General features: G+C 53.0%; 1 protein-coding gene across 1 annotated transcript in view; it reads right to left on the reverse strand.

Annotated features, from left to right (window-relative positions):
- Positions 1 to 18,356, reverse strand: part of efnb3b (ephrin-B3b) — a 69,536-nt gene that overhangs the window by 25,550 nt on the left and 25,630 nt on the right. The window contains exon 2 of the mRNA XM_006627386.3: positions 12,145 to 12,440. Within this exon, the coding sequence (XP_006627449.1) occupies positions 12,145 to 12,440 (296 nt within the window). The remainder of the gene's footprint in view (positions 1 to 12,144; positions 12,441 to 18,356) is intronic.

An 18,356-nucleotide genomic window follows, 5' to 3' on the forward strand; every position in this document is an offset into this window, starting at 1 on the left:
AGTCAGGTGTGTGGAATGCAGTACAGTCAGTTGTATAGAGTACAGTACAGTCAGGTGTGTGGAGTGCAGTGCAGTCAGGTGTGTGGAGTGCAGTACAGTCAGGTGTGTGGAGTGCACTCACAGTCAGGTGTGTGGAGTGCAGTACAGTCAGGTGTGTGGAGTACAGTACAGTCAGGGGTGTGGAGTGCAGTCACAGTCAGGTGTGTGGAGTACAGTACAGTCAGGTGTGTGGAGTACAGTCACAGTCAGTGTGTGTGGAGTACAGTCACAGTCAGGTGTGTGGAGTGCAGTGCAGTCAGGTGTGTGGAGTGCAGTACAGTCAGGTGTGTGAAGTGCAGTACAGTCAGGTGTGTGAAGTGCAGTACAGTCAGTTGTATAGAGTACAGTACAGTCAGGTGTGTGGAGTGCAGTACAGTCAGGTGTGTGGAGTGCAGTGCAGTCAGGTGTGTGGAGTGCAGTCACAGTCAGGTGTGTGGAGTGCACTCACAGTCAGGTGTGTGGAGTGCAGTACAGTCAGGTGTGTGGAGTGCAGTCACAGTCAGGTGTGTGGAGTACAGTCACAGTCAGGTGTGTGGAGTGCAGTGCAGTCAGGTGTGTGGAGTGCAGTGCAGTCAGGTGTGTGGAGTACAGTCACAGTCAGGTGTGTGGAGTGCAGTCCAGTCAGGTGTGTGGAGTGCAGTCACAGTCAGGTGTGTGGAGTACAGTCACAGTCAGGTGTGTGGAGTGCAGTCACAGTCAGGTGTGTGGAGTACAGTCACAGTCAGGTGTGTGGAGTGCAGTCACAGTCAGGTGTGTGGAGTGCAGTGCAGTCAGGTGTGTGGAGTGCAGTCACAGTCAGGTGTGTGGAGTGCAGTGCAGTCTGGTGTGTGGAGTGCAGTCACAGTAAGGTGTGTGGAGTACAGTCACAGTCAGTTGTATAGAGTACAGTCACAGTCAGGTGTGTGGAGTGCAGTCACAGTCAGGTGTGTGGAGTACAGTACAGTCAGGTGTGTGGAGTACAGTCACAGTCAGGTGTGTGGAGTGCAGTACAGTCAGGTGTGTGGAGTACAGTCACAGTCAGGTGTGTGGAGTGCAGTCACAGTCAGGTGTGTGGAGTACAGTCACAGTCAGGTGTGTGGAGTGCAGTGCAGTCAGGTGTGTGGAGTGCAGTCACAGTAAGGTGTGTGGAGTGCAGTGCAGTCAGGTGTGTGGAGTGCAGTCACAGTAAGGTGTGTGGAGTGCAGTCACAGTCAGGTGTGTGGAGTACAGTCACAGTCAGGTGTGTGGAGTACAGTCACAGTCAGTTGTGTGGAGTGCAGTGCAGTCAGGTGTGTGGAGTGCAGTACAGTCAGGTGTGTGGAGTGCAGTCACAGTCAGGTGTGTGGAGTACAGTCACAGTCAGGTGTGTGGAGTGCAGTGCAGTCAGGTGTGTGGAGTGCAGTCACAGTCAGGTGTGTGGAGTGCAGTCACAGTCAGGTGTGTGGAGTGCACTCACAGTCAGGTGTGTGGAGTGCACTCACAGTCAGGTGTGTGGAGTGCAGTCAGGTTGATGATAACGAAAGCAACAGCAGTCACCCTGAGTAGGAACAACTCGGAGCTGCACAATCTGCGCACTCAGACGCTGAGACAAGCTCCTCTGTCTTGTCAAACATCGCCAAGCTGTATTCCCTGCGCCGACTCCGACGGGGGAAACATGTTCTCCCTGGATCTAACAGCATGCAACAACGACATGTCTCTCTTCCCAATCCTGTCTCTCCTCCCCTCCTCCTTCCCCTCGCTAAAAATACTCATCCCCCTTCCCTCTCGTCCTCTGCTGCTCAGCGGGAGAGATGCTGGTCACAGATTCTCCAGAAGCTGGTACTTTTAATAACACTTCCAACATCTTCTGTGTGTGTGTGTGTAGCGGAGGGTGTGTGCGTGAAAGCCAAAGCACTATTTCTGGGACAATGGCTAGCTAGCCCGTCATATCTTAAATAAGACGTGATTGGCTATCAGCATTTAGTGCATGAGATGGATCAATGGGAGTTATTCACTGCTTGACACAATTACAGGACAAAGAACACTGAGCACTGTGCTTGCTGGGCACTTTAGAAACTGCATGATCTTGCCATGTAATCAGAATGCCACCTAAAATCTCACACATGTGCCATCATCACGTCCATGTGTTTTAATATGATACAAATCTCTGTTGCAACTACCACATATGCATGTATGCAAGGAGACTTGAAGGTGTATATCGATATTAGTATCCCCACCCACCTCCCGGTATCTGAAACAAGGTTTTCATAGCCGGTTCTGTGTGTTAACGCACTGATCTGTCAACAAACCCTCTTCTAAGTTTTACTGAAAAGCAGTCCCGCTTGGCAAGAGTTTAGCTGAGATCGCAATGGCCAGCTCGTGGGTAAAAGGCTACAGACACGGCAGTGAGGACTCTTCCAGCACAAAGACATGCTTGTGAGTCCCTGTAGTCTCCACTGAAGAGCTCAGCCGCCAGTGGGAGGTGCAATCTCAAGCCCAGCCACTGGGGTGGCGCTGTTGAGCAGCAAGGTTCCTAGCCAGCCAGCCCAGGCAGGCCACTGTGCACCACTGCAGAGGGAATCCTGACCACTGTGGGTTACTGACATGAACCCAGACTGGAACCAGCGATCTCTGGGCTTCAGGGACCAACCTGCCTCCTGCGCGCCCCCTGCTGGGACTCTCCTGCAACACACTCAATACCCACTGAGTGACACAATCCTCCCAGTGTCAAGACCAGGGGCTGCAGTCCTTTTAAAACGCAACATCCTCGCATCACCCCTGGCCCGCTTGGCTGCGTCGGAAAAATGGAACAACTCGTTTAGCAAAGAAAAACCCGGGAGTGCAGGGATCCGGAATAATGTGTCTTGACATCTGTGCCTGTAGATCGCTCCGGGCGCAGGGAGGGGGGGGGGCGTGTGAGAGAGAGGAGGGAGGTGGAAGATGAGGGGGGGTGAGAAAGAGAGAGGGAGGAGTGATGAAGGAGGACACGCGGGAGGGAAGTATCAGCACTCCGAATTCTGCACTGGCACAGCCTCTCACACCAGCAGGTCACAGGCCAGAGGACGGACAGGCCAGCTGGCCCAGTTGGCGGTGAGGAGATAACCGATCCGATTATCTCATGCAGACGTCCAGGGAAAGAAGCCATCGGCCCGGCAGCTTGTTCCACACCCCCACACCCTCCTGACTTCAGTTTAAAATGCAAAAAAAATGGAAGAAAATGTCGTCCTCTGCCTAAGGCCTTAGTAATCCCTGCTGGAAGTCATGAGGTGTGCACACACGGCAATGTTTTACATACTGGAAATATATTAATACAAGAAAGACCAGAGAAACCAGTGCAGTGCAGAAGGGACGCTCTTATTGGCTTTAGGGCTTTTAAACTTCTGGAAATGGCAGTTCTAATTCCCATATTCCAGTTTCGGACAATTTAAGATCTTCAGTCACAAAAACTGACAGCTGGAATGGTATCCAGTCCAGACTGAACCCCTAAGGATCACAGTCAGGGTCCCAGTCCAGGATGAGCCCCTACAGCTCAGAGATCCCAGCCAGTGTCCCAGTCCAGGATGAGCCCCTACAGCTCAGAGATCCCAGCCAGTGTCCCAGTCCAGGATGAGTCCCTACAGCACAGAGATCCCAGCCAGTGTCCCAGTCCAGGATGAGCCCCTACAGCTCAGAGATCCCAGCCAGTGTCCCAGTCCAGGGTAACTAACACATTTTTGTAGCAGCAGCAGAATTTTCCTCAGGATCTAAATCAACGATTAGAGGTACCCAGACACTGTGGCCAGCGCCCGAGCTTGCTGTGAGCTAGTGCGCACGCTCTCACAAGAGCCCAGCTCAGCGCAGTCGATGGGGGTTACTATGGAAGCAATTAAGGTTCGTTTGCTGCAATTTGCTCCCGGGTTCCGGGGTCTTTAGCTGCCAGCTCTCTCGGGAACGAGGCTGGCAGACCAGGCGATCCAGCCCTCGTTCTGCTTACCTGAGCCTCCGGATTCTTAATTGAAATAATTAGCAGCCTAATTGCGGGTGTTTAACTGTTGTTCTTTGTGAAGGAGGGGGGTAGAGGGGGAGAGAGATAGGAGGAGAGGAGATGGAGATCCGAACTCATCCACAGCTCCCTTCCAGACCCCCAGAACGTGAGATGACACGTTTATTTCAGGGGTGTCTTACGTCAGCTTCCAGGAAGGATTCCAGGACTTAGGGACATGGGTTTGGCGAACAGCACCCTGCCTTAATTTCCCCACGTTGCAGGCTGGAACGCACATATCATTCTGGGGATTAAGGAGAAATGCTACACTGCCAGGAGGAACTGAACAGTCTTAGACTTGAACAGAGAAGACAACAAAGGGACCCGATACATTCAGGATCCTCAAAGACACAGACAAAGTCAACCCAGAATCAACAGCTCAACACGAGCAGGAGGACACAAGTGGAAACCACGTGGAAGTGTATTTAAAACTGAGAGCAGGAGACGTCTTTGCACAAAGGGTGGTGGGAGCGTGGAACATGCTATGGTGAAGCCAATACCTTGGTTTGTTTCAAGCAAGTCATTGCAAGAGGTCGATGACACCCTGGGCTCAATAAATTAACTAACTACTGACTACCAAACGAGTTTAATGGGCCAGAAGGCCTCCTCTCATCTGTAACCTCTGTGATGTTCTTATCACAGGGTTCGAGAGCTTCACAGGGCTGACTCTTTACCTTGGCTAAAACATGACACCCATAATTAGAAACAATCCAACTTTGGAAGGTAAGATTATGAGAACGGTGGAGAGTCAGAAATGCCCGAGGTTCACAGGGTTTAATCATTCAAACTGGCCGAAATCCACAGAGTGAGTCATGAGAAGCGGCTCAGATTCAAAGGTTATGGTAATTAGAACCGGCTCAGATTCACGGGATTAGGAATTAGGAATGGATACAATTCACACAGCACTTTGTGAATTGAATCAGAAATGAAGAGTTTCCGTTAAAAACTGAAAAACGGCCAACTTTCCCAGCGCTCACTCACCAGGAACGGCTAAAATTCCCCAAGTTCCTCCCATCCCCAGCTGAGAGTGGCTCCTATTTAATAGTCGACCCACTCTGGAAACAGATTCAAGGGCACTGGGACAAGGACAGCGTGAATTCCCACAATCCTTTGTGCAAAGAAGCGCCTTCTGACCTCGGGTTTAAGAGCACTTCCCTGTAGCATTTCCACCTGCGTCCTCGGGTTCAGATCACTTGGTTCTGATGAAGCCCGCTGGGCCGACAGTGTCGATGCCCCGGAGGATTCGGATCACTTGGTTCTGATGAAGCCCGCTGGGCCGACACTGTCGATGCCCCGGAGGATTCGGATCACTTGGTTCTGATGAAGCCCGCTGGGCCGACAGTGTCGATGCCCCGGAGGTTTCGGATCACTTGGTTCTGAAGAAGCCCGCTGGGCCGACAGTGTCGATGCCCCGGAGGATTCGGATCACTTGGTTCTGATGAAGCCCGCTGGGCCGACACTGTCGATGCCCCGGAGGATTCGGATCACTTGGTTCTGAAGAAGCCCGCTGGGCCGACAGTGTCGATGCCCTTGAGGATTCAAACACACGGATCAGATCCTCTCCCGGTCCTCTCTGTTCAGCACCGAAGCGGCGCGGTGCCCTCAGACACTATCCACGTACAGGAAGACAGGGGCTCCCAGGGCTGAGCGCACACTCCGCACCCCCCCTCCTCGCACCGGGGACCTGAGAGCGCTACAACCAGAACTACCTGTTCCAGGCAGCGAGCCGAGATCACAAACATGTGACATCAATTATTCACGTTCCGCCGTCGCGCTTTGTGGTGCTTGGATAATTGAACCTGACACATGCACGGCACGTCCCAGCGCCCCCCCGCGTCACCCCCCATCTCTCCCCACGCCTCGATACTCCGGGCGGTGCCGGCGATCCCCAGTCCCTCGACCGACATCTGGACCATGAGTGCTGCAGAAAGCACAGGCTGGTTTAGGGGAACAGCAGAGTTCTGGTGGGGGGGGAGGGCTGTGCTACAACGGGGATCCCTTTCCAACAGGGACCCCACGGTTCAAGAGCGTCGGAGGGTTGCTGAAGGGGAGCAGCCCAGGCTAGCTCTCCTGGAGGTTTGCCAGTTGCCCTCTGAAACTGGGGTCCCCCTAAGTTGACCAGGGTGCCCTGGGCCAGCCCCAGAGTGAGGGGGCATCTCCGACAGGTGGGTGTGTGGGTGGAGTGTGACTGCAGGCCCCGCCCCCAGCCCCGCCCCTGCTCTGCCCCAGCCCCGCCCCACGCAGGACAGGAGCTGCAGCAGTCAGCCAGACTGCAGAGGGGGAACGGCTGCAGAAGTGGAGGAGTGATCTGCTGATTTCCTGCAGCTTTGTTTTAGATGTTTATCCACTGATTCGGGCACCTGGGACACAGCAAACAGCAGAGCAGCCGACTCCACCACCCGATCCAGCAGGCTGGAGTAAACACAGGCCGGATTCCATGCAGATCCCCGAGGGGGAATTCTGGAATCCAACAATCCCAGCAGTGTGCGGTTATTGTTTCCTCTCTTAACACCTCCAGCCCTGCGTCTACACACAAGCGCGCCCAAATGCCTCTTTCGGAAAAGCGCTGCAGCTGGCGTCACGATTAAAGCCGTAATTCCCCCTCGAACGTGTTAATCAGCCCTCGCGCTGGAGAAATCCCACTTATCTGTGTGTACCGGGGGCTCACTGTGTTGTGTGTGGGCTTCCAGGGGTGTGTCTGCAGTCCAGGAGAGCACAGTCCTGGCTAGGGCCACACAAGAGCTTCACGACCTTTGACCTTTCACCCCCTACCCCTTACCCCCACCACTCTCCAGATTTAGTTATGAATCGCAGTGACAAACTCAGAAAGAGGGTTTACGGCGCCATGATTATTATTTCATTTGTACAGTTGACTTTACACAGATAGAATACATGGACACACGCTAAATCACGCATTTTTGTATAAGCCTCAGCTGCTCAGAATCCAGTCATGCCACAGTCTCCAAATTTCCATCCTGGAGCGCCCCAGCCCATAAGGGTTTAGGGATCATCATTAAATCACCCATTTCTAAAGACGTGAAACTCTTTAATGGCGATCAATTAAGGAGATGTGTTAAGTTAAATAATTTAGAGCTCACTTGAAACGGGAATCTCACTATTCTGCCACCCTTAAGGACTAGTGTTCCTCTGATTGAACAAACTGATTGCGGAATTGATCTGCGATTTACATGAGCTCTCACTCTTCAGAAACAGGAGATTCAGGGGGGCTCAAAGAAGATTTACAGGCCTGGGTCTCTCTGTCAGAATCACCGGCTGGATACCCCAAATTATCACACAGCCAAAACTATCCGACCGAGCCCCAGCATCGCCCCAGGGGTCAAAACAAAAAGACTGGGGCGAAGAATTCACAGAGGAAGGGATATCCCGAATTTGTGAGCGAATCGACTCGCCCAGGCCAGTGATGCTGGATAATCCGGCCGGGAAGACGCAGAGCTGACGCAGAGCTGACACTGGGGGATTAGTACACATTGCTCATGAGCTGCCAGTGGGAGCACTGCTGCTCAGAGCCCAGGCCCGGGTCGCAGGACCACACAGGGGAATCCTGTGATTTTCACGTCCTCAGTGTCGAGGCATAAGGAGACGAAGGGACTCACAGGCCCTAGGTAAACACACACACCTGACCCTGCCGACACGCACACGGCACACTGATACACACACCTGACCCTGCCGACACACACATGGCACACTGATACACACACCTGACCCTGCCGACACACACACGGCACACTGATACACACACCTGACCCTGCCGACACACACACAGCACACTGACTCACATGCACACTGTACACGATACACACACCCAAATCTGTCGACACACTGCATTCTGATACACACAGCTGAACCTGCCGACACACACACCTCACACTGATACACATAACTGAACCTGTCGACACACACACTGATACACACACACCTGAATCTGCACACTGATACACACACAGTAAACAGACACACACACACTGATACACACGCAGTAAACAGACACACGCACACTGCACACTGAATCACACACGGGTAAACACACTGGACTCTGAACACACACACGGTGGACACACACATTGGACACTGACACATATTGATCACTGATACACAAACAGGTACACACACTGGACCCTGAACACTCTCACCGTGGACACTGACATGTACTGATCACTGATCCACACACGGACAGTTCTGGGAGGACACACACACACCCAGGCGGTTCAGTGTAATGGTTCCTGACCTACATAGCCCTGTCGACCTGTCACATTGTCTTATTCACACTGAGTGACCAGCAGAGCTGCAATTGGACAACCCCTGCAGCAGGCACTCCTCGCCTGTCTCTCCACCCTGCTGCTCCCTCTGTCCCTCATTCCCCCGTCTCCTTCTCTCCTCCATCTCCTTCTCTCCCCCTCTCCCTCATTCCCCCATCTCCTTCTCTACCCCTCTCTTCCTCTCCCTCATTCCCCCGTCTCCTTCTCTTCCTCATTCCCCCGTCTCCTTCTCTCCTCCATCTCCTCCTCTCCCTCATTCCCCCGTCTCCTTCTCTACCCCTCTCCTCCTCTCCCTCATTCCCCCTGTCTCCTTCTCTCACTCTCTTCCTCTCCCTCATTCCCCCATCTCCTTCTCTACCCCTCTCTTCCTCTCCCTCATTCCCCCTGTCTCCTTCTCTCCCTCTCCTCCTCTCCCTCATTCCCCCTGTCTCCTTCTCTCCCTCTCCTCTCCCTTATTCCCCCTCTCTCCTTCTCTCCCTCTCCCCTCCTCTCCCTCATTCCCCCTGTCTTCTTCTCTCCCTCTCTCCTTCTTGTTCCTCTCTCCTCCTCTCCCTCATTCCCCCTCTCTCCTTCTCTCCCTCTCTCCATCCCCCCTCCCTCTCTCACTCTCTCCATCCCTCTGCCCCCTCTCTATCCCCCTCTCTCCTCTGCAGAAACAGTGGGAGAAGTGTGAGAATGGGGCCAGGGGAGAGAAGAGGAGGAACAGAAGGATAGCAGTCTGGAGAGGAGGGGGTGACCTCCAGCCCTCTCCCCCGCTCGGTTACCGCAGAGAGTTCAGGACGTCAAAGATTCTGCCTTTGAGAAAACCATACAGAGTTTTTCCTCCCAAGAACAAACGGCTTTGTTATGGATTTTCCCCTTGGTCTCCGGCTTCGATCCAGCCCGCCCATCTCCCTCTCCGTCTCGAGCGCCGTGCTTTTGGAGAAGCAACACTTCAAAGCGCCAGCTGCCCCCCCCCGCCTCCTCCCCGCCCCTCCCCAAGGGCAGCGATAGCAGCTTGGCTCCCTCCTAGCAATTTCCCCTCGGAACGGGAAGACTAGCAGAAGGAAACGGGAGGCTACGAACAGCCCGTCCTCACCTGGGAGCTGAGCCACAGAGTCCTTCACTTCTCATGCTGAACTCCTAATGGCGGCCTAGAACCCAGTAGTGAGTCAATTGGCTTCGTTTGCACTGTTTCTTCGTGCTGGAGCCACTGAAGGTTTTGAGCACATTGATCCCAACATCAAATCCATTCCCAGGGATCCACCTTTGAAAAAACGTGGCTGGGCAGTAAGTTCCAGACACCCACCACCCTTTGTGTAAAGACTCCTACCTCAGTCTCAGACCTAAATATAGTTATGGCTTGAGTTTCCAGGTTCCTGTCTCACAGCTGATTCTCCCCTACATCCTCTGAGCCGACCTTATCAAGCACATTCCCTGAATGCTGAGCATGAGTATCGAGGCCTCCATGCAGATCACGACTCCAGAGATTTGGTTCCTATGGAATAAACCTGCTACTATGCAGATCCCCAGAGCCTGTCTCTATCCCTCTCGTGTCAACGGAAACAAGCTCCCAGTGATCAACCCAACCGGTAACCCAGAATCCACGCCAGAACTCTGACTCCAACAGACCCCAGGTACATTTAACCACGAACAAACCGATTTCTTATCTTTATCTACCACACTTTGTCACGCATTATATCGAAGAGCACAGAAGATGCTGTCAGCATGAATTTCCGGCTGCCGGGAAGACCTGTGAGTTGGAATGTGGAGGTGTGAGACGCAGGTGTGGAGTGGGAAGAGGAATGTGACATGCAGGGATGCAGATGACACAGAAGACGCAGAGACGCTATGAATTTCTGGAATCAGACGGCAGGCCCCACCCCTTAATTGGTCTGTGCGTGGTGGCGGGGATTCTGGGAAGGATGCGGTCCTTGGCTCACACACCTATACACACACACGCCTCCACCCATACATACCTACACACATACCTAAACACACACACACCTACACGCATGCATATATACACACACCTATACGCACGCAGCTACAATCACACCTCCACACACACATACTATACTTCCACACACACACACAGCTCAGGGCCCAAGCTGCTGCCTGTGTTCCAGCGAAGGGAGGTCACCTGTCTCTCCCTGTTCGTCAGTGTGTGCGCGTGTGGCACCACAGCTGTCAGAAAGCACTCGCTCTCCCAATCCATCACAGCTACCTGCCCCTGGGGGGCGTTCGGTAGATAGAGAGAGCGACCCGGCCTGCCCCCCTCCCACAGAGCGACACAGACGTCAGACAGCCAGGCGAGGTGTCGCTGCCTCGCCCTCCTGCACCCGGTACGAGGCCTGGACACCCCTGTCCTCCGCTAGGGGCAGCAGAGAGACGTCCCCTGCTCAGCCAGGAAACCGCGCTCTGTGTGGAGTCACAGCTTGGCAGTGTCGGCCACTTCACCGGGTGGAGCAGGGCTCGGTCACGGACCGCGCCGGGATGGGAGATCTCCAAGGAAAACCAGGCTACAGCAGTAATGTGCTGGTGTACCAGCAGGAGGCGCTCATCCCACTGATCCAGAATGTCCCAGAACCTGGGGATCTGTTCCACTCCAGGATTTAAAGTTGATCAGACGCCCATTGTACAGAGTGGGAAAGGGGGAGAGGAGAAAGCTGGAGAGGCCAGAGCTACCTGACCCACTTCACGTTTTAGTCTGTCCTTCTCCCTCTCTGCTCTCCCCACCTAGCAGGAGTGCCCTGTCATCAGACAGCAGTATCACTTCCAGTTTTTTTTAGCCCAATTCCAGCCAATTAGCAAGCAGCCAGGTGGTTTACTTAAACTGCCTTCAGACACCCTCCCTCACTGTTTCACTCTTTCCCCCTCTCCCTGTCTGACCTTGCGGCTCGGTGCATCGATCTCTCAGAGAGCCATCGATCCCCCCATCCAAGACGATCAATTACTCAGGTCTGTCTGACGACTGATAAGGCTGATGAAATATACAAACAAACAAACAGACCACCGGAGGACTGAAACAACGCAGAGAGCTGGAGGACAGACTGAGGGACAGTCGGTGGAAGAGAGGACTTCCCAGAGAGCGCAAGAGAGAGAGACGGTCGTCAGTGCCCAATATCAAGCAGCATGCAGAGGAAATTCGATTGGGTTCATTCGGCGGCAGCAGTGAGGACAGTCAGAGCGAGAGGGATTAACAGAGGAACAGCAAGAGTCTGGACGTCCCTCTCTCACCCAGGCCCAGGGACAAACACCGTGACAGACAGGCCCCGAGAGAAAGACACCGTGAGAGACAGACAGGCCCCGAGAGACAGACACCGTGAGAGACAGACTGGCCCCGAGAGACAGACACCGTGAGAGACAGACTGGCCCCGAGAGACAGACACCGTGAGAGACAGACTGGCCCCGAGAGATAGACACCGTGAGAGACAGACTGGCCCTGAGAGACAGACACCGTGAGAGACAGACTGGCCCAGAGAGACCAAAAATGTGAGAGACAGACAGGCCCAGAGAGTCAAACACTGTGAGAGACAGACAGGCCCCGAGAGACAGACACCGTGAGAGACAGACAGGCCCCGAGAGACAGACACCGTGAGAGACAGACTGGCCCAGAGAGACAAACACTGTGAGAGACAGACAGGCCCAGAGAGAAAGAAACCGTGAGGGACAGACAGGCCCAGGGACAGAGAGACAGACACCAGTTTTCTGTCTGTCCCTCTCTCTCCTCCTGCTGGCGCTGTCCTGAGGGGTTTGGAGTCTAGACAGACAGAGACACAGCTCCTCTCTCACAGCAGACATGTGGCGTCCCAACTGGGGACAGGCAGGGACAGACACGACAGGCCCGGACAGTCGCTGGACTCCTACCGATAATGTAGTAGTCGTGCTGGGTCTTGAACTCGTTGCCCCACAGGTTGGGGCTGTACTCCTGGAACTTGATGGTGAAGCGGATGTCCCTGTTGGGCCGGTCGCAGGTCAGCAGAAGGACGGGGTGACCTACGACCTCGCAGCGCTCGGCCTGCTCCCGGGTCGACACCAGGTACAGCTTGTAGTACTCGTACTCCGGCGTGGAGTGGGGCCCCGGCGGCTCTGAGGCCGGACAGATCAGGTCCAGCCGGTCTCCGATCTGGGGGTACAGCACGTACCCCTTCTCATCCCGAAACCTGGAGAGAGAGAGAGAGAGAGACGAGCTGCGTTAGTCTAGAAACAGCTCCAATCCGGGGGTTAAACGAGGGGGACAGCTTTTGACCTTTTAACCAAACCTTCGATTTAACAGAATTCCAAAACCAGCCGAGAGAGCCGAAGGAGTAAAGAGGAATCGTCTGTTAGCCGCCCAACCACCTGCTACCGACTGAAGTGTGGCAAAGCGAGGATTAGGACAATCGGCGAGGACGTCGCCCGGAACACCGGCACCCAAAACGTTTCACGCGAAGGAAGGGCGCGGCTGCTCTCGAACCCGTGCCGGGGAGAGCGAGCGGGTCTGCTCCCAGCCCTGAAGGGAGCCGAGCCTCTCGGGCCCTGGGCAGCGGAGACCAGGAGAGGATCTCTGGACAGTCACTGACCCCGGGAGGCAGCGAGAATGAAAGCCCAGACAAGAGGTGGAATGGAAGAGGAAGAGCGGACTGGGAACAGCAGGCAGGTCTTTCCGCAAAGAGCTGCGGTGGTCTGGAACAAGGCGTCGGTCCACATGCCCCTGATGGCTGCAGAATTCTGGTGCTCAAAGCCTTCGGGTTCACCAGCAAGCAGCCAGAGGGGCTGGATGGCCTCCTCTCGTTCCCGAGTCCGTGACGCGCGTCCCGAGAGCCGGAGAGTGGCACTGGAAGGGTTCACTCAGAGAACTGCTCCCTGTCTGGGGCACTGGGGTGACAGGCCAAGGCTACACACCCCTCACTTCCTCGCCAGTCATTTCGGTCTTATCTCTCAGAAACACCTCTCCCACTCTCTCCTGCTGTCTGCAGCGCCCTCCCCCTGTACTGCTCTCTCCCGTCTCTCCCTCCTCTCTGTCCTACTCCCCATCACTCCTCTTTTTCACTCGTTCAACAGCTGCCATCTTCTCTCGACTAGTACCGTCTTACACTCAGTACAGTACAGTCTCTCTCAATACAGTATAGACAGTCTCTCTCACTATAGTAGTCTTTCTCAATACACTACAGATCCATTCAGTACAGATACCCTGAGTACAGTATAGACAGTCTCTCTCAGTATAGTACACATACTTTCAGTACACTACAGTCCCTCTCAGTACAGTATAAACACTCTCAGTACAGTACAGATACTCTCGGTACAGTATAGATACTCTCAGTAGTCTATCTCAGATCAGTACACACTCTCAGTAGTCTCTCAGTGCAGTATAGACACTCACAGTACAGTACAGTACAGACACTCTCAGTAGTCTATCTCAGTGCAGTATAGACACTCTCAGTACAGTACAGATACTCTCAGTAGTCTATCTCAGTGCAGTATAGACACTCTCAGTACAGTACAGATACTCTCAGTGCAGTACAGATACTCTCAGTAGTCTATCTCAGATCAGTACACACTCTCAGTAGTCTCTCAGTGCAGTATAGACACTCACAGTACAGTACAGTACAGTACAGACACTCTCAGTAGTCTATCTCAGTGCAGTATAGACACTCTCAGTACAGTACAGATACTCTCAGTAGTCTATCTCAGTGCAGTATAGACACTCTCAGTACAGTACAGATACTCTCAGTGCAGTACAGATACTCTCAGTAGTCTATCTCAGTGCAGTACAGATACTCTCAGTGCAGTATAGACACTCTCAGTACAGTAAAGATACTATCTCAGTACAGTACAGACACTCTCAGTACAGTATACTCTCAGTAGTCTCTCAGTGCAGTATAGACACTCTCAGTAGTCTCTCAGTGCAGTATAGACACTCTCAGTACAGTACAGATACTCTTAGTACAGTACAAACTCTCTCAGTAGTCTATCTCAGTGCAGTACAGTCTCTCTCAGTGTTGCAGCCAGCTGAGCACACTCGGAGGTCTCACAGGTAGAACAGCCAGCAGTGGCAGAGTGAGACTCGTGCGAATGATGTTCTACACATGGTGAGACCAGGACGCAACACAGGGAGAGAGAGAGGCAGGGTGACAAAGGCAGGAGAGGAAAGAGGGAGTGTGGATGACCGGCCATGTCCGATGGGCAGTCAGTCATTGTGTTAGTCAGTAATGGGACTCCGCTGTGTGTAAATCTGTGTCTGTGTGTAAGTCTCCAGATACCTACACACACCAACACACACACCGAGAGACCCACACACACACACCGAGAGACACACACACTCAATTCAATTCAACACACACTCACACCAACACACCGAGACCCACACTCACACCAACACACAGTCAGACTTGTAGTCAGGATTAAAAAATTCCAGGATCCAATCTGAACACCAACATCCTGAACCCCCAAACCCCCACATCTTCCAGACACTGTGTGTCAATCTCAACAGAACCCCAACATCCATTCCTCTTTCACCCCTAAGGCCCTGGGTTGGTGACCCCTGACCACAGGCTCAGAATCACCACCGGATAAATTATAATGTCTGGGAGGGCGATGATGAGGAAAATGCTGAACGCAGGAGGAGAAGGAGCAGAAAGAAAGGGGAGAAAAGGAGGGAATCTTCAGGATAAAAGAAATCAGTTCTTTCGAGAAAGACCAACGGAACAGCACTGATCTCCAGTGGGACCGAAACAATCGGACAACAGCGGGATTACTGTGGAGCCAGGATTACGAAGAAAGAGATAGAGAGGAAGATAATCCAGTCGCCAATAGTGAACTTAAAATCCCTCCTTTTCCCCACTGATCCGTATATTAAACCGGGATTGAGCGGCGCTGGGTTTGTACACACCACTGGGGGGGTGACACTAGGGGGTACTGTGGCAGGCCAACTACATCTGTCCCTTAGTTGGGGCCCCACAGAGTGGGGAGGGGGGCGCTGAGGGGAACAGCTTACTCTTCTCTTTTAAAGAGAAGTGCCCTCTCATTTTCTTACCGTCTTTTGTTCAGCTCCCTACTCAGCCACCCCCCTCCCCCTGCAAGTTTCTCCTTTTCATTCTGTTTCTGATTTAACCCCTCTGTGCTTTCTCATCCCTCTCTCTCCATTCCTGCCTCCCTACATCCCTTCTCTTTACTTTCTGTAGTCTGCATATCCCGAGCTCCTCTTTCCTCTTCTTCCTTTCTCCTCCTCTCTCCTCCTTCTGCTCTCTCACTCCTCTCTCCGTTCCCTCTCCTCCCTCACTCCTTTCACTCCTCTCTCCCTCCTCACTCTTTCCTCTGGTCCTTCTCTCCCCTCTTTTACTTCTCCCTTACTCCTCTCTGTGCACTCTCTCCTCCCTCACTCCTCTCTGTGAAAAGAAAGACTCTCTCTCCTCCCTCACTCCTCTCCCTCACCCCTCTCTGTGCAAAGAAAGACTCTTTCTCCTCCCTCACTCCTCTCCCTCACTCCTCTCTGTGCAAAGACTCTCTCTCCTCCCTCACTCCTCTCTGTGCAAAGACTCTCTCTCCTCCCTCACTCCTCTCCCTCACTCCTCTCTGTGCAAAGAAAGACTCTCTCTCCTCCCTCACTCCTCTTTGTGCAAAGAAAGACTCTCTCTCCTCCCTCACTCCTCTCCCTCACCCCTCTCTGTGCAAAGAAAGACTCTCTCTCCTCCCTCACTCCTCTCCCTCACTCCTCTCTGTGCAAAGACTCTCTCTCCTCCCTCACTCCTCTCCCTCACTCCTCTCTGTGCAAAGAAAGACTCTCTCCTCCCTCACTCCTCTCCCTCACTCCTCTCTGTGCAAAGAAAGACTCTCTCTCCTCCCTCACTCCTCTCTGTGAAAAGAAAGACTCTCTCTCCTCCCTCACTCCTCTTTGTGCAAAGAAAGACTCTCTCTCCTCCCTCACTCCTCTCTGTGAAAAGAAAGACTCTCTCTCCTCCCTCACTCCTCTTTGTGCAAAGAAAGACTCTCTCTCCTCCCTCACTCCTCTCAGTTTGAAGACTCTCTATCTCCCAGACTATCAGCAGTACTGCTGCCAAAGTGGTGACAACCCATTCATCAGAACAGCCTGTGCACGTTGAGAACATTTGTCTTTTGACAAGTAATCTGAATTGTTAATTACAAACTAGATTAAAGAAATTAAGAGATTGAAAAGAAAATAAATGAATACCAAGTGGAAACACAGTAGGATAGAGAAAAGACATTTGTAATTGTGGATTAATAACACATTGGACAGAGTGGTCAGTGTGTGTCTCAGGCTGTGACAGGTGCCACAGACTGGACAGAGTGGTCAGTGTGTGTCTCAGGCTGTGACAGGTGCCACAGACTGGACAGAGTGGTCAGTGTGTGTCTCAGGCTGTGACAGGTGCCACAGACTGGACAGAGTGGTCAGTGTGTGTCTCAGGCTGTGACAGGTGCCACAGACAGGACAGAGTGGTTAATAAGTATCTCAGGTTGGGACAAAATTCACAGACTGGACAGAGTGGTCACTGTGTGTCTCGGGCTGGGACAGGGTCACAGGGATCACAGACTGGACAGAGTGGTCACTGTGTACGTCAGGCTGGAGTCCCAGAAGAAGGGGAGCAAGAGACCAGTGACGGATGCCTTACTGACCATACTGCTGGTGCTTACAGCCTCTTCCCAGTGGAAGGACAGACTGCCAAAAGGAGAAACGCTACGATTCAGCTGGGATCCCAGGAACGAAATCCGATCTTTGTCAGCCATGACACTAGCAGGTAAGAATCTGAGCAACATGTCTGAAAAAACCCGGATCTTACAATCCCTTGTGGAACAGCCACTGGTAGGAAGCGTCACCAGTCAAAAGTGGCCAACTAATAAAGCACTCTGGAGAGTCTGTGTCCCCCCGGCCCTGCCTCTGGGTGTCAGGAGATGGGGTCTACGGTGGAGGTGGGGTGCAGGGTGCGGGGTGCGGGGTGCAGGATGTGGGGTGCACGTGGCTGGTGGCAGCAGGCTGGCACTGCTGGCACTGCGGTTCACCCGTTGGCACAGCGACAGGCTGCAGTGCAAGACATCCCACAGAGATGGGGGATTACAGGGAATTACAGCAAGCGGCCATGAAGACAGAGCCATGGACAGAGGGAGAAAGAAGGAGATAGGACACCCAGAGAAATGGAGAGAGGTCGTACTCAGAGATTGCACACAGAAAGAAAGAGAAATTGCACACAGAGAGAGATTGTAATGAAAGATGGAAACATAGAGATTGCTCACAGAAAGAGACTGCACACAGAAAAAGAAATCACACAAAGAATCGCACACAGAGAGATCCCACACAGAGACAGAAAAATGGAGAGCAAGATTGCAAAGAAAGATGGAGAGATAGAGAGATTGCACACAGAAAGAGAGCAAACGCACGCAGTAAGGTAAACAGAGACTGCAATGCAAAAAGAGAAAGATTGCACACAGAAAGATGGACAGATAGAGATTGCATTGAGAAAGATGGAAAGACAGAAAAGGATGCACAGAGAAAGATGGACAGATGGAGACTAAACAGAGAAAGATGGGGTGAGAGATTGTAGTTTACAAAGAAAGAATTAGATTAGAATGAGATTACATTTTACAAATTGTTTAATCAAACACATGAAAACCCACGACATTTACACAACAAACAGTCAAACAACACCCGTCTCTGCGCGTGGATAACTAGGCGAGACGCCCCCGTTCTTGTGTGAGGGGAAACCCCCCGCTGGTCTGCGTGGTGCCCAGCGGCCTGTGCCAGCGTTCGGTGCCAGCCGAGCTAGGGCCTCTTGGCCAGAGACCGCGGTGGGGGGGGGGGGGGGCAGCTCTCTCCAGGGGTCCCCAATCCTGGGCAGGAGCCCCACACACCTGCTGGGTCATGAAATAACACCACTGAGCCCTTGCCCGACCTCTTAACAGGATTAACTAGAGCTGCGGGACTGTTTTCAGCTCATTAACAGGCTGGAGTCACCTCTTAACCACCCCCCCTTTCCCACGTTACCTTCCATCCCCAACGTGTCAGTCACAACAAGACTTGCGACTGATGCTGGTCTCTAGGTGGGCCTGTGACAGAGGCCGGACCAGACCCAGCAATGTCTGGACTG

The sequence above is a fragment of the Lepisosteus oculatus genome, chromosome 3 (genome assembly GCF_040954835.1).
Source record: "Lepisosteus oculatus isolate fLepOcu1 chromosome 3, fLepOcu1.hap2, whole genome shotgun sequence".
In the NCBI taxonomy this organism is placed as follows: Eukaryota; Metazoa; Chordata; class Actinopteri; order Semionotiformes; family Lepisosteidae; genus Lepisosteus; species Lepisosteus oculatus.